Source organism: Anolis carolinensis, chromosome 2 (assembly GCF_035594765.1).
Source record: "Anolis carolinensis isolate JA03-04 chromosome 2, rAnoCar3.1.pri, whole genome shotgun sequence".
Taxonomy (NCBI): Eukaryota; Metazoa; Chordata; class Lepidosauria; order Squamata; family Dactyloidae; genus Anolis; species Anolis carolinensis.
Window position 1 is genome coordinate 243,994,734 of NC_085842.1, and position 16,819 is coordinate 244,011,552.

The 16,819-nt window shown below is 36.2% G+C and overlaps 1 protein-coding gene across 1 annotated transcript in view; it reads right to left on the reverse strand.

Moving 5' to 3' along the window:
* Positions 1 to 16,819, reverse strand: part of ptar1 (protein prenyltransferase alpha subunit repeat containing 1) — a 54,472-nt gene that overhangs the window by 16,163 nt on the left and 21,490 nt on the right. Inside the window, exons 3-5 of the mRNA XM_008103300.3 lie at positions 14,756 to 14,822; positions 5,358 to 5,462; positions 2,812 to 3,025 (exon numbers count right to left, since the gene is read on the reverse strand). Coding sequence (XP_008101507.2) covers positions 2,812 to 3,025; positions 5,358 to 5,462; positions 14,756 to 14,822 — 386 coding nt within the window. The remainder of the gene's footprint in view (positions 1 to 2,811; positions 3,026 to 5,357; positions 5,463 to 14,755; positions 14,823 to 16,819) is intronic.

The window sequence follows — 16,819 nt, forward strand, 5'->3', positions numbered from 1 at the left end:
AAATATATGGACCTACATTTTTAAAAATGCATGTAAAAAAATGCTGATTTTTTGAAACTGCTGGAAGTTAGGAATAGCAACTGACAGGCACTCATACTATTTTTATAACCTGGATTTCCAGACTACTATGCAGTGAGCTGTCTTGTCAGAAACTATATATGAACCTCCCAAAGTACAGCAACGGTAATATGATTTAAACTCTAGTGTACATTGTCACCCGGGATTAAACCTTAAAGCAGTTTCAGTAAAAGTTTTCATTTTCAAAACTGAGCTGGAAACATACTTTGCTAAATGATGGCTGGAAAAATCTTTGTGCGCTCTTTTTCTCTCTCAACCTTTTCCCCTACACACTCTTTTTATTGGGGAATCAAATGACAGAGGCTGCTAGTGCTGCCTGACTTTTTCTTGGGCCCATGACATACTTTCTGGATATTATTAAAATGTCCTCAATGTTCTTAAAGTTTCTCAGGTAACGAGACAGAGAAGGGGGTGGAGAGGGAGGCAGACTGCTTGTTAAAATGAATTCTTTGCAAGGAACCGGACACAGTTTGCATAGTCAGCACCCTTCCATTGGAAAAGCTCATGCCGGGCAGCAGACAATTGTGGAGATGAAAGAATGCAGAGTCAAGCACAGCTTCAGGGAAGGTCAACAGGGCTGCGTAAAACCAAGGCAGCAAACCTGCTTTCACAGATGAGAAATTGCAATGTGAAAGTCATGTGAATATTGTCCTTTTACAGCTTAGATTGAGGCAGGTACAGCAGCCTCCAAATTGCTTGAATAATCCATTTTAGAGAACACCCCTGAGGACCGCCCTGAAGGGGGTGGACCCAGCTGCTTTTCAATCTGGCATTCCTGCTCCTGTTGATAAGGCAGTCTTAAAGCCAGTTAGCCATGTTCTGGTTGTTTGATGTCGTGCTAATTCATTAAACCAGCATAAGCTGAGCTGAGAATGTCCTTAGATATTTGAAAGGCACTTATAAATACCACTATGGTGTTTCTAAACTGTTTGATCTCTTTGAACCTATACTAATACATGATTTGCATTTTAACAATGTGTATGTCTTTAGAGAATATAGGCAGCAGAAAGTCAAACAATCAGAGTATTTAAGTATTTGTTGTACTATATTGTTTCTTTTATTTTATTGACAGAGTTTATGGTTTGTAGCAATACCTAATTCTATTTTAATATATAATATATAATCTAGATATAAACATCTATAGATATAAAAATCAAAGTATATATGTATGTATCCTGGTTGGTTTGTACCACAAAGGCGACTATATGGCTTGATGGATCTAGACCAGACTTAGCACACATATCCTTCATTAACCAATTTACATTAATTAAGGAGTTTGAACTAAACAACCCTCCCCTGTCAGGTCCAGAATTGAAGAAAAGAAAAGGAACAAAGCAGATTGTCTGTGACTAGGTGAAATGGCCCTTTGTCATGTTATTGGGAAAGAAAGGGCCAACAACCATAATGCAGTTGGACAAGAAGGTGATTAGGGATAAAATCTCTGAAATGGATGCATCTAACAACCTGCGGACTAGTAAACAGCAGAGTTTCACTACTTGGTACCCTCTACTAAAGACTGACCAATATTGTCAACAATATCTTCAAGACTTAACTTTTGTAGCTCTTAGAAAAGCACTTACAGCCCTGTGCTTCCAAACAATGCCATCAGGCTGGCTAAAGGGAAGATACAGAAGGATCCCTCATGCCCAACAACTTTGTATTTTTGGTTTCGGGGAAAGAGAAGATTTAAAACACTATCTGTTACATTGCCCCTTGTATAAAGACGTTAGAAACAATCTTCTGGGAGAAAGGGCAGCATGGCAACAGTCAGCAGTTCTGTGACTTGTTCGCGGATTATTCCAAAAATATAACATTAAAGGTTGCCACATTTGCAGTCACAGCCCAAAAAATCCGAGCCAAACTAGTAAAGTCCACAGTGGAGGCCAGAGATGGATATGGAGATAGTTTGGGATGATATAAATCAGACATTGTTATTGTTATCATGTCACTGCTACTGTAATTATAAAGAGCCAGCACAAAGAATAAGTTATAATGTTTATATTGGGAAGTGTTTACTGTACTTTTCAAGGTTGTATATTATTTGATGTCATAGCCTATGGCTGGCACAATAAACAATTTTTCATTCATTCATTCAACAAAGCAGATTGGCACTGGCTAGGTGAAGTGGCCCTCTGTCATGTGATTGGGAAAGAAAGGGAGTGAAGGGGATAGGCTGCTGCTAGGTGACATGTAGATAAACAGAAGGGAGGGAGGGAAAATGAAATAGAAAAAGGGAAAGAAAGGAAGGGGGAAGAAAAGGACGGAGGGAGAAAAAGAGGGAGGGAAGGAGGAAACAAAAGGAAAGGGGAAAATGTATGAGGGGAGGAAGGAAAGAAAGGAAAGACAGAGGGAAACAGAGGAAGGAAAGAAAGAGCCACAAAGAAAATACATACCCTGGCAATAACAACAATAATAATTTACTTTTTTACTCTGTTTTACACATTTATCTTCTCTTATCAAGGCATAGATTCAAATCAACTGATACTGTTGCTTAGTGCTCTGTGCAGTGCACAGATTTGTCCTAGGCTTTTTATGAATCCATATAATAGCATGTATTCATTTCTTTGTCACCTTCTTCAAAGCTCTACAAGTGAAATTCAACTGCAAAGATTTTATATTATTATTTCTATTTATACAATATTATCAGTGAAATAAATAAATAAATGTCCTAATAGTTCAAAATGCTTTGTACAAGGTTAAATTGCAGACCTTCTGTTCACAACTATAACATACCTTGGTATTGAGCTTTGCCAAGTTCTGTAAAACCCAGATGCGATGAGACCAGGCATTATAATTACTTGGATATCTCCCAGCAGCTTCACAGCAAACATCCATTTCTTCTTTCACTAAGCGCTGTACTCTTTCCGTGGGTGCTATTTCCAAATTCCCTTTAGTCACAAGAGTGGGCAAGGAGTTTTCCTGAATTAGTTGTTGCAGCACCCATCGTCTGGTTAAGCAGCATAAAGAGTTAAGAGTGCAAAAGCCAATTTAAGAAAGTGAACACATTTCCTTGTTCTGCTTGTTATTCTATTATGCTAGCTTTTCATTCAGAGCAAGACGGACGTTGAAACGGAGAAAAGAAATACAGTATTCTTACAGTCATAACTCATCAATAGTTTAACATATTTTAGGCAGAGAAATATTTCTTTGAATTGCTTCAGTAAGTCATTTCAAACAAGGCTTGAGGACAAAACCTTGTAAAATACATTGTAAACTATTGCTTCCTTTCAAAGAATTGGTCCTAATCTCGCTGAGAATCAACCTCACTGGACCACTTTCATTATCAGACACTGGCCCTATTCACATAAATATGCTCTAGCCTTAAAATGTTAAGACCCACGTGAGCTTTTTGCCTCCACACAAACCCCTTTGACTGCCAATTCACTCTTGCTTTTGCAACATAAACTGTGGTTTAAGGTTTTATTCCAAAATCCAAGGTTATAGTTAACTCCCACTTCCTAGTGTGTTTTGCTACTCACATGAAAGGAAGCGTGAAGCAAAAAGTAACAAACCGACTTTCCTGAAATAATTGTTGTCCACCTCACATTTAAACCTAAAACAGATATTTCTTATTATGGCTGCCATTTTTTTTTAAAAAATATATTCATTTTGCCATTTTTTAAATGTAACAAGAATAAGTCTTCAGTGACTTATTCTAAAACAAAACTAAAACAAGCAAACAAAACCCTGGATGCTGCTATGCTGCTAGCAGTAGAAAGGAAGTGACTTTGAAGTCAAACATTATATGAATATAATGCCAATCATCCTAAAAAAAGATGCCATTGACAAGTAACTAGTTTGGGCAAAGGAGGTGCATATGGATATACAAGGTTCACACATCCTATTTATTAAACTGGGATCTGATCATCCAAATTACTTCAATGATAATCCACACACTCTTCAAACATTTCTTGATCAATATTTTAAACTGTAAGTAATGCTGAAGTGAGCTAAGTTTTTCTCCTATACATACTTAACCTTCTCAATAGCTATTCAGCTGCTATCTGCCCCATAACTCTTGCCAACAAGTGTGCAGATGGCTGTGCAACTACAAGGTTTCCCTCAGCTAGCAGTCGAGAAAAAAACCTCATAGCTGAAAAGGAATTCTTCACGTAAGAGTCACATCACCTTTTTTCTTGTAAAATAAAGTGTGACTATGATGCAAAAAATACAATATATACAGGCAATCTTTAGGTTACAAACCTGCTAGGTTCTTTAGGTTTGTTCTTAAGTTGAATTTGCATGTAAGCTGGACCAGGTACATTTTTTAAATGTAACTAGACAAATATATATACATTTGTTTATTTATATTTTGGATAGCATAGGGAATGGTCAACTCCACTATAACATTTGTTTTACTGTCTGCGCCCCTGTTCTGAAGATTTCACCCCACTTTCTATCTCTGTGACAAATGGATTTTGAAAATGTTGGCTTGTTGTGGAAACAAGAATTGGTGATAAAGCTTCAATAGAGATACCTTTTCTTCATGATAACCGTTACAGGAGTGAATTTCCCTTCCTAGGGGTAGATTTTCTCTCACTTCCTGTTGTCTCACTCCAATTTTGTAATGAGGAATAGAATGAAAGTCAGATGTTTGTAACTTAAGGACTGTTTTTATATGTATGTGTATATGTATACAAATGGATTTTGTAGCATCTTTGAGACTGAGAGAAAGAAGATGATAAACAGACATAAATAAGACATGAATGGAAATAACACAAATAAACAGCTGCATAACAATTGATTCCTTGAGATGCCATCTCAGAATGGTGGTTCTGGAACAAAAAAAACTATAAAGGAGGATTGGAATGGGAAACAGCAGAATTGAAATATACCTACACATTCCAGTCCATTGACAGTGCATTGAACAGAGATAATGGTTTCTTGACACACTACTAATATTATAACATTATTTAGTATCCCAGTCTCATGAAGGCTCTTCTTGGCCATTTCTTAAATTTCTGTTCTGGTTCCCATTCAATATATGTTTCCAATAACTCTATCATTCATATGGCTATTTAATCACCTTGGATTTAGGAATTATCTTTCCTCCCACCCATTCCTGTTGTTATTTACACACAAAATCTGCTCATTCATATATTATAAATAAATGTCTGTTCCAAGGCACTTCACTACATGTATATGATGAAACACTACAAAAGGTTACGTTAACAATTTTTGTTCCCAGTTATTCTCAAGGGTGCTACAAGATCCCTTTGCATGCTAAGATAGCTATGTATTTGAATATTTATACACAATAAATATAGAGGGAGACAAACCTGTGAATCCACGTTTCTGGACTTTTTGGAAACTTAGTTAGTGCCAATTTTCCAAGATGTAAATCTTTAACTGGGTTTAAAGTACCAGATAATATTAGTTCTTTCCTGCAAAAAAAAAAAAATGATGAGCTATACAGGAGAGAGACATTTATTGATAACAGCCAGCACAACACACATTTATTACACATAAGTATTCATTAATTAATATCATTTAAACATTGATAGAGACTCAACTATAAATTTAATTTACAGGGATATGACAGCCATAAAAAGTAAACTCTACAATCCAAGAAAAAGAAGTACTCTAAGTACCAAATTCAGTGATTAGTAAAAATGCCATAAATGCCACAGTAATCATAGTAGAAATATTGCTACCAATGGCATATTGATTTTTCATGATCTTTTGAGTGTTTTCTTCTGTATAATCAAATCACCAATTCATGTGCTCTGTTAAATATTAGATGAATTAAAATTAGGATGAAATTCTTAATTCTTGTAATGCACACATACAATCCTGGAAGATTTCAAAATAAAAGTTGCACAGATATAGACCTTTCTGAAGTAAGTTCTCCAGACAGCATGATATATTTCTGCTAGGTTAAGTTATTGTGAACATAGACAGGAATTATAATTTCCTTTCCTTAAATTAAAATAAAATTAAGTCTTACTCATTTTGTCTAAGCAGACTCCTACACAATAAACACTAACTTGATTCCCCCCATCATATTTTTCTTATGGGCTGCATTAGATGTTGTGATCTTCTACATACTTTATGCTAAGATACACTGAAATCAGAATGTCCCTAAAATGTGACTTCTACATAAAGATTCATTACTGATGCACACAGATATTAAAGAAAAAGTTACAGACACGGAGTGTGTATGTGTCACATATTATATGGAGAAAACAAGATACATGTGCAGATACTATGTGTATATGCCTTCTATACATTTTCCTACAAGGAAAAAATTTTAGCTGGAAAATAAGTGATGCTGCCTTTCCAACCTTCTTCAAATAGCTGAAGAGTTGACACCGCCTCTTGAATATTATATTATATACTTTTCAAAGATTAACAACATTCAATCACTTCTTACAAAATATTTAAGAAGGGGGACAGATACAAAACCATAAAACTAAAATTATGCAAAACAGTAATAATAAAAATAATAAAATTGAGATTTATAACAATATATTCTGCAGCTCTGTATTGGTCCTCTTCTGTGTATGCTTAAAATAAAATATAATAAAAAGGAAATGCTTTTACATGATTGTGTATGCAGAGATGATAAAAGTACTTTTTGGTATTCTGCTGCAGGCTGTTAAAGCACTTATCCTAAAAAACAAGATATAGATTCTTTTTCTCTGTAGTTCAGATTTAATTTGTATGTGAAAAATAAAAGTGTAGTAAGTCAATAAATTTACCCTGACTTTCAAAAAGGGTACAGCTAAATTGAATTAGAAGAGGCAAGCATTTTTTTCTTAGTTTAAATATTTACATATGGTTCCATATCTTGAGTTCAGCCTGATTATCAATAAAGAAGCTCAGATGCTTCAGAAATGAAAAATTACCTCTGGAAACATGAAAAGAAAAAACAGTGTTGGCCATCATATTGTATATTAGTCTAGGACTGGGGTCCTACAACTTTTTAAGCAGAAGGACGGTCCACAATCCTTCAGATTGTTGAGGAGCTGAATTATAATTTGAAAACAAACACGAACAAATTCCTATGCACATTGCACATGTCTTATTTGTAGTGCAAAAAAACCCAACAACAATATTTAAAAATAAAAACAATTGTAACCAACATAAACCTATCATGATTTCAGTGGGAAGCGTGGGCTGGCTTCTGGTCAATGAGATAGTCAAGTTAATTAGGATTGTTGTTGTTGTGTGCCTTCAAGTCATTTTAGACTTTGAGAGAGCTTAAGTCTAAAACTGAGGGCGGGGGCCAGGTAAATGACCTTGAAGGGCCACATCCAGCCCATGGGCCTTAGTTTAGGGACCCCTGGTCTAGGAGGTGGAGAAAGACAGATTGAAATCTATAAAGTCTCAATGTGCAAGTATTTAGAGCATTCTTTATTAATGGAGAATATTTGGTTATGGAGAATATTTCGTTGCAATTGTCTTAAGCAAAAATATAGCCTTTCAATATAAGACGCATATGAGTTTGTTGTATTTTTATTGATGGAGCTATAATGGAATGGGTTTTTAATATTTGATTTTTACTTTGAGTGTGTTTTAACTGATTTTGATACCTAAGGGTGATATTTTATTTGTTATTTAGGTTTGTTGTATTGTTCAATGTATTGTCTGTATGGTGTTCTTTCCGGCAACTGAATGTTTGCCTTACATGTTGGAAACCGCCCTGAGTGCCTTTGGAGAGATAGGGCAGTATACAAATAAAGCTTAAACCTTAAACACTTTTATGCAAGTTGTGACTCACATCCAATATTTCTAAAACTGCACTACTGATTTTATGCAGCAGAAGACCTGCTTAAATCACTCCTAGAATTACCCTATATGCTCATGTATAAGCCTAGAGTAGGGGTCCCCAAATTACAACCCACGGGCCAAATCCAACCCGCAAGGTCATTTTTTTGGCCACTTTCCCTACCACCACACATACACACACACATGCCATGTTACTACTTTTGGTCTTTTTGAATGCCTGGGCCGAAAATTGCTGCAATGGTGGCTGTCCCCTTGAAGTGGCATTAGTGTTTTCTACCCTCTATGGAATTACCCTCAATTTATCAATGGGTCATATAATAATTCATAATGTTGGTCCCAGAATCTGCCCTCGACTTATACATGAAGTTGACTTATACATAAGTATCATATCATACATATATGATACTACTTTTATAAAACATTGTTTCTGCAAACCACTCTTTACATCAGGGATGGGCAAAGTGTGACCCATTGGATGAATATAGCCCTGTGATCCCAACCCCAACCCCATTAAACACCCTCCAACCTGATTTTATTTTTAAAAATTCTCCTGGTTTTTAGGCAATCTGTCACCCCAAAACCAAAAACCAGCCAAAACCCCCCAAATAGGCAACAAAAGGGTAATTTACTTTTACCACACCCCGATTCCATCTCCCAAATCACCCCAAAATAGGCCAAAACAATGTCAGAAATGAAAATATATCACTTCCTGCATATTGAAATCTAACCTTGTGGTCTATCAGAGGGGCAAAATTGGCCTCCTTCACAGTTGTGCAATTCACTTAAAATAGATATCTGGCAAAAGTTATCTCTTAGAAGAAACTCAGTTCAGTGCTTCTTTTACAGCATCAAGTGACACACAGTTATGGAACTGTGAAGGCTGAACAGAGAAAATTCAATCATTTAAACGCCAGAACATTCTCTTGGCATGACAAGCAATACAAGGGTTTCAGATGACTGCATTGGGGAAAGAAATCTCTCAGCTTCAACATATAATCTGAGGATATGAAATGACAGTTTAAGACAATCTTGGGTTCTAAGCCAGGCTTGTTCAGCAGGGAGAAATAAAGAAAGCAATTCTTTCCAACATCTTGGAAAGAGCTACAATCTCTCCAGTCTGTACCAAATAAACAGAGATAATACACTACATGTCTTCCATCAGAATGTTGTGTTTTTGCTTAAGATACTAGCAATCAAATATTTTCTGCTAAAATACCAAACCATGATTGAACTTTTCTGAAGAATAAACAGAATTTGGAGATGTTATTGTTTTATTTTTAGACCCTTGCAATTATTTAAATCAGAGTAGACAAATACAGAGCAGGTACCGCCATGGACAGCACTCATTTAGTGGAAAGAACTGGAAATGAATAATTTCTGGTTTCATTTTTGGTCAATTTGATGATTGGGTATAGATTTTTAAAAATTGACGTGGGGGTAAAACTGCTGCATTTTGCAGCGGTTTTGAGCTGTTCTTGTTTTTTAAAAGTTTCATATTTATAAAAAAGGCCCCGCTAAGGAGTTCAGAAGTCACACTTTCTCCATCCTTCATTGATAATGTTTTCATATCTATCTGACACATCAAGGGAGTCCCCAGTGGAGCAATGGGTTAAAACCTTTTGCCGGCACAACCAATTCTCTCACACCAGAAGTGACTTGTAGTTTCTCAAGTCACTCCTGACATACACAAAAAACCAAGGGACTAACAGTGAAAAGATAATATTTATTTAAATTTTAATAAATAAAACATAATGTTATGTTTTAATGTTACCCAGACAGTTTTAATGATTAATTTTAAACATGCATCTTATGTTTAATCTTTGCTTTGTGTATTTTAATATGTATTTTGTAGAAATATGTTTATTTGAAACAATTTCAAATAATATGTGTATTTGAAACAATGTTTTCAGACAAATGTGTGTTTTAGCATTGCTGTAACCCGCCTTGAGCTGTGAGGAAAGGTGGGCAAGAAATAAAAATGATTATTATCATTTTCATTTTTATTATGCTATGAAATATAATGTTAAAGAATCAACCACCATATAATTATGTGCTAATTGGGTACTTCCTGGACAAGAAAAAAATTCAGGGAGCTTATGAATGGAAATAAAAGAGAACAGTTAAAGAGTCACATGTACAGTAGAGTCTCACTTATCCAAGCCTCGCTTATCCAAGCCTCTGGATAATCCAAGCCATTTTTGTCGTCAATGTTTTCAATATATCATGATATTTTGGTGCTAAATTCGTAAATACAGTAATTACAACATAACATGACTGCGTATTGAACTACTTTTTCTGTCAAATTTGTTGTATAACATGAAGTTGTGGTGCTTAATTTGTAAAATCATAACCTAATTTGATGTTTAATAGGCTTTTCCTTAATCCCTCCTTATTATCCAAGATCTTCGCTTATCCAAGCTTCTGCCGGCCCATTTAGCTTGGATAAGTGAGACTCTACTGTATTCTTGCCGTGTGACACAAAGAACTCATTCCAAGAGACTGCTTGGAAGCAGAAAATTGTAAGAAACAATGTTACATTGAAATAAGTTATGTTTGGAGATTCCCATTTTGTTGTTGTGTGCCTTCACCTAATTCCTGACCCATCATGGAGTTTTCTGGGGTTGAGAGTATGTGACTCACTTAAGGTCACCCAATGGATTTCATGGTCGAGTAGAGAATCAAAACTTGGTCTCCAGAGTCCAAGTCCAACACTCAAAACTGCTCCTCACTGGCTCATGCATTTTGGGATAAGTACTTCAACAACAGTTATTTTGTTAAATGCAACAACTATTAGCAAAACCAGTACCTGTTTGTACAATTAACATATTTTACGTGTTACAAGAACCTGTCACTTGAAAGAGGAGTGTGGCAGTACTTGGCCACACTTTCTCTGGAATGCAGTGTATCTTCACTTCCTAGTTCTGAGTTTGTACAAACAACACTGAAGTAGCAGTCAATGTCTAGCATTGATGTGCACAATGTGGGACCTTGGTTTTGGCAAGAATAGAACAAAGTCTTCTTTTGCCACCTTGTGTATCTATCTCGTTTTAATAGGAACATGCAACCTAACCCCTAAATCACTGATTGTGACCTCAAATGGGGTCTTCTTAGCTATTGGGGTCATGGAAAATTTGGCAACGGTAAAAGATTTCAGAACATTATTCATTTACACAAATGTGCAAATTTGTAGCCTCTCTTCCCTTTGAACTTGAAATGTATCTACATTGTCTAAGTGTTTACAGTGAATTCTGCAGAAAATGCTTCAGCTGTATTCCACAAAAAGAAAAATCAGTCTGTTTAGTAAGCCTTGCAAATGCTGATTTGTTATCAGTAAAATTTTGGGCTTTATACCTATTTTATATAGCTATATACTTGGATGGAAAGGGGTTACAAGTAGAAAAGGTCTAAGAAACCCCACCCTAAAACAATAATAACTGGATGAGAAATGTGACAATTATGATTTTCAAAAACAGCAAGAACAACATCAACAACATCACATTACTTTGGAGAACAGTTTTCTTAATAATGTAAGATAGTATATTCTAAGTTCTGGTATGGGAGCAAAGATTCATACAATAAGCAGATTGCAAGAATCTGCTGAAAAGGAGCCCCTACACAAGGACTGCGGCATCTGACAAGGCTCTTTATATTTTAAAAAGAACAGAAAGTGCTTAGGATTTTCCACAAAAAGCATATATGTTAAAGAACATCTTTTGTGGTCAGCAACAAATCTGGTCCTCATTTTCTTTCCACAGTGATGCTAGGACCTTTCTTCCAAATTTTCCCTTTATCAATTTCAACACAGTTTTATTTAGACCTCCATTTTCCTTTTATCTACTTTCTCCTCTTTGATGATCAATGCAGTACTCTTGCATAAGCATCTACTCCTTCTAACTCTAATTCAAGCAAATGTTCTTTACTAAGAAACAAACACAGTCCCTCAAGCACTGCTAAGGGTTAATACGGCTTTTGTGTTAGTTCATTCCAAGGATACCCTTTCAATCACTTTTCAATGCTTCTATGAACAAATTTGTAGGCTCTCTTCCCTTTGAACTTGAAATGTATTACTACGCTGCCATAGTTTGGCTGACACACAATGAGCCTCTCTTGAGCAGAGGCTGGTAGAAATTAGGCAAATCTGATTAAGGAGGAACAAGCAAATGACCTTCACTGAGTGAAGGAAGGAAAATTGGAATTGATTTATGCTAATCTATGAACACAAAAACTGCACCTCTCTGACATGAACAGAAAAATAAATGGTCAGAGCTCACATTTGAAGAAATAAAAAGGGTCTGCATTTTCCCAGGACTTTAAAATCTTATGGTTGCTTTTTAAAATTGTCTTAGTTACGTTCATTTTTTTCTTTGCTATTTGTGTTCTTTGGTTTGTTATTGTTCCATTCTGTGTTGTAACACTGTATTTTATTGTATTGTTGCATTTTTAAATTTTATTCTGGGAACGCCCAAAGAATGCCTTGTTATTGGAGAGCCTAAAAAGATTAATAAGTGAATAAACAAACAAACAAACAAACTTAGACACACTTTTCGCTGTTATTTACTTGAGGCACCACTGCACAAGAAGAATTCTTACAAGGATTTGGCTGTAAAATCATGGGGTTCTATGTATCTATGTACATAAGATCAATCAACCTATACTTCCTCATGTGTCTTGAAAAAAATACTATTGTCATAAAACCTACTGTTAGTCTCTGTTATTTATTTTTATTTATTACAATACTTATATCCCACCCTTCTCACCCATAGGTGACTCAGGGAGGCTTACAATAAAACACAATATAAAAATATTACAGGCAATTCAATCAATTAAAATTAAATACATTAAACATTGATTAAAAATATACATGTAAATACACAATTGGCGCATTTCGAGTCTGATAACTGGTCTGTCATTGAATTCTAGGATGATAATAATTGATGCTGCTGTTATTGATCGAAGGACTGGTCCCACAACCAGGTCTTAACTTTCCTGTGGAAAGATAGAAGGGAGGGAGCCTGCCTGACATCATTTGGGAGGGCGTTTCATAGGCGGGGAGCCACTACCGAATAGTGCACTTACAGGGTGAGTGTTGATTTCAGTAATATTTTGCAATATTTAAACCGCTGAAGCCCAAAGAATTTAAAATATAAAGGTGACGTCAGTGTGGTGTAGTGGTCTGAGTGTTGAACTACGACTTTGGAGAACAAGGTTTGAATCTCCGCTCAGCCATGAAACCCATTGGGTGATCTTGGACATGTCACATTCTCTCAACCTCAGAGCAAGGCAATGGCAAACCTTCTGAATAAATCTTGCCAAGAACACCTTTGAAAGATTTGCCTTAGGGTCATCGTAAATCAGAAACCACTTGAAGGCAAACCACAACAAAGATAGTAAAAAATATAGGCTGGAATAACTGTGAAATGGCAAGGGCATATGCACTGACCAATTCCAGGCAGGAAGCCAGTCTAACTGTAAACAATCTGATAAAGGGGGAAATGGCTTGAAATGGAACAGGAACAAACGATTCCCTTGTAATGAACTACAGAGGGTTACTAGTGTCAGATGCTGATGCAATCTAATAATAAAAAACCAGCCAGGAACCATTGGTCTCCAAGTGTTACATAACAGAGTAGAATCAGTAGGATTTCTGATCTAATTGCCTGGAAGAATATTGTTTATATTAGTGAAGGTTAGTAAACTTGTCTGATTAATTAATCTCCAGCCTCTACAAAACCAGTTCTAGACAAACCTGGTAAGAGAGAGGAAGAGAGAAACGATACTCCTAAATACAGTTCTTCTCTTAATTAGATAAAGGCCCTTTATGAATACAATGGGTGCCAGTTATGAATTTTGCTAGTAAATAACTACAGTTTAATGTTAGCTACAAACCCTAAATTGCATTTATTCTTAACTATAATTTAACAGAAACAAGCTAGCTTTGTTAAGGTATAGTTGGAAACTGGATTGCTTCAAGCAGACCACGGCTCCTGGAATTCAGACGATGTGGCAAAAATGAAAACAAACGTTTCTGAAGCCATCACAATCCTGAAGGTGGAATGGGAAGCCTGGAAGTTTGGGGAAAAGCTAGGTTCATTGCTATAAAAACATGATTTAGAACACTATGCAAATTACGACATACTTGCACTGAGTATATGAATTATATTCATATTCAGTGAGGAATGGTAAATTACTGTGTTTGCATTACATTGCTCTCCATATGAAAGCCATGATAATCAAGCAACCAAAATAAACACTCAGAAAATAAGACCTGGTGAAAGCTCTTATTAATGCCAATATATAGATTGCAATCCATTATTTACATGTCAGGAAAATGAGACAACAGCTCATGAGACTAAGATTAAATGAACCTAAGACTGTAGGTTCTACAGAGCTCTATTTAGCAGAAAGTTAAGGTCAACTGAACTGACTGAGATTTCCTTCAATATGCTTAGAAGCAAGAAGGGCTTTATAGCTAATTTTGTGTGTGTGTATGCGTGCTCATGCATAAAGACAATTTACTTTTCATTTTAATCTGAGCATATACCTAAACAAAACATTACAATTATTTTCTTAGAATAAAGCTTTATAGTTCAAATAATTCAGCTTGAATATTGGATGCTCTCTTGCTACATCGATTGGCAGGGGTTATAAATCTGCCATTTAAAAATACATTGTAGACTAATATCAGATATGGTTCTGCCATCAAAATATATCCTTTCCACCAGAAGGATATAGTGGATTGATACTTGAATGTACTGTCGTGAAGTATGTGTGGTGGTAACATAATGGGGGAGGGCACAGATAAGAAATCTGATTAAAAGCTTTTGTAAAGTACTTCAGCTGGAAGGACAGCTGATAGGTTGTTGAATACTGCTTTAAAAGGCCTATGGCTCGGTGCAGCTTTCATGGAACTACCAGAAGACTTTACGTGCTCATCTGCAGAACATACCTTACATTCCACGCAGTAGTGAAGTCTGGGTTCAAGAGCAGCAACGTGCAGGTGATATCTATCAACTCTAAAAAGAAAAACACATCACAAGCGATAGAAGTCAGTGTTTCTCATATTCTCAGACAAGCCTCCAACATACAGTAATACTTTTTATTAAGGTGTGAACATAATTTAACTATTTCTTCGTTTAACAATGCAGACAACAGAAAAACTAAAAATCAAACCCAGCAAAAGGGAAGAAATAATGGGGGTTGTAATATAACCCCTCTCCTGACAGGCTCCACAATTCAAAATGCTTGGCCTCCTGTCACACACCTGGACCTCTCCCCCCGGCCTCCTATATTAGATCAACCCCTAAACGATTTAATCCATCATGACTCCCCAAATACCATTCAGTTCTTTATCCTGGCTGACTCTCCTACCTCTACTAAAGATTTCCCCTATCTCTAGAGGTGCACCTACACTGCAGAATTAATGCAGTTTGACACCACTTTAACTGCCACAGCCCAATGCTATGGAATTGTGGGAATTGTAGTTTGGTGAGGTATCAGCACTCTTTGGCAGAGAAGGCTGAAGACCTTGTAAAACTTCAACTCTCAAAATTCCATCACATTGAGTCAGGGCAGGTAAAGCGATGTCAAATTGCATTCATTCTACAATGCAGATGCACCCTTGGTGACCTTTCTCCTATCTGTCTTCTGTCACAGACAAACCTCAGTTTGCTTCATTTCTTCTCTGTAGATTCCCACCCGTCACAGCATTCCCTGAGCTGTGATTCACTGGTACCAACCAGTGAGTATTTTGTTTTCTAATTCACCCCATTAAGAAAGCTGTCCACAAGGCACTCTAGTCAGTCCTCCACATTTGCTGGGGTTAGGAGCGTAGGACCTCCGAGAAAGTGAAAATTGCAAATAAAGAAAATGCTATTTTATTTTTATTGGAGAGAACACCTCTCTCAGAATTTTTAGGTCTTCTAACATGGAAAATGAGCACAGAATTGCATTAGAGGACCTAGACATTCCTACAGATGTGCCCTCTCATAAAATCTCTGGAGGAAGTTGATCAGAGGGTCACACTGGAGGACCCAGAAATTCCTAAAGAGAATATCTTTAATCAAATTGTTGAAGAATCAAATAAGCAAAATCAACATTATGGAGGAATGACTGTACAGTACATAGCATAAATGCCAATCCATGAACCCTATACCAAAGAAAATGGGTTCTGTCTTTATGGTGTTACTAACGTATTTGTTGTTTATTATGCAATAGCAGTATAACACAGCTGCCCTATTGGAAAGTTTAATGTCTGTTTCAAATAAGGTGGTCCACACAAACTTACATGACGAAGGAATAAAGCCACTATGGAGCCAGGATTATCCATAGGTATTTAAATGATCTAAGCAAAGGCCCATCATACAGGTTCTGTCTATAATATTCGTATGCCAATCTCAGTGTGTGTGTGTGTCTGTTATTTCAAAATTACTAGAGTTTAAATTTCACAAATGTAGGCACAAATAAGTTACATAGTAAGTAAGTAAGTAAGTAAACTTTTATTACGGCCAATTACCAGCTCATATCAGAATTCATGGGAATGCTTCCCTCTCTTCATTTACCAATTATAGCCTCCTCAACACATCTCTACATATGTACAGTACAAATCTGTACATGCTCATGATGTTTAGTGGGGTGTATTCCAAGATAGGTGAACATACTGGTAGGATCAAACCTATAGTACTGCTCATATATCTTACATTGACTAAAGATTTGTTTTTTTGAGAAAGGACTTAGTACTACACCTCTAGAAGCAATCAGATTATATACACTCTGTTCCTCTTTCCCCACAACAATTCAACAACATTTCATGAAACTTTTGCGGTTGTTCTGGTGTATTTGCGGTATGGTATTCTTCTGTTCCTTCAGTCTTTGGGCAAACTCTCATTGCCTCCCCTCCTTTCAATATGCTAAGACTTCATGATGATTAAGAAGGCAAAAAGGATGGCAAGAATATCAATTAACAAAGGTAATTTCTAGAATATGCAGCAAATACTTCTATGTATGTAGCAAA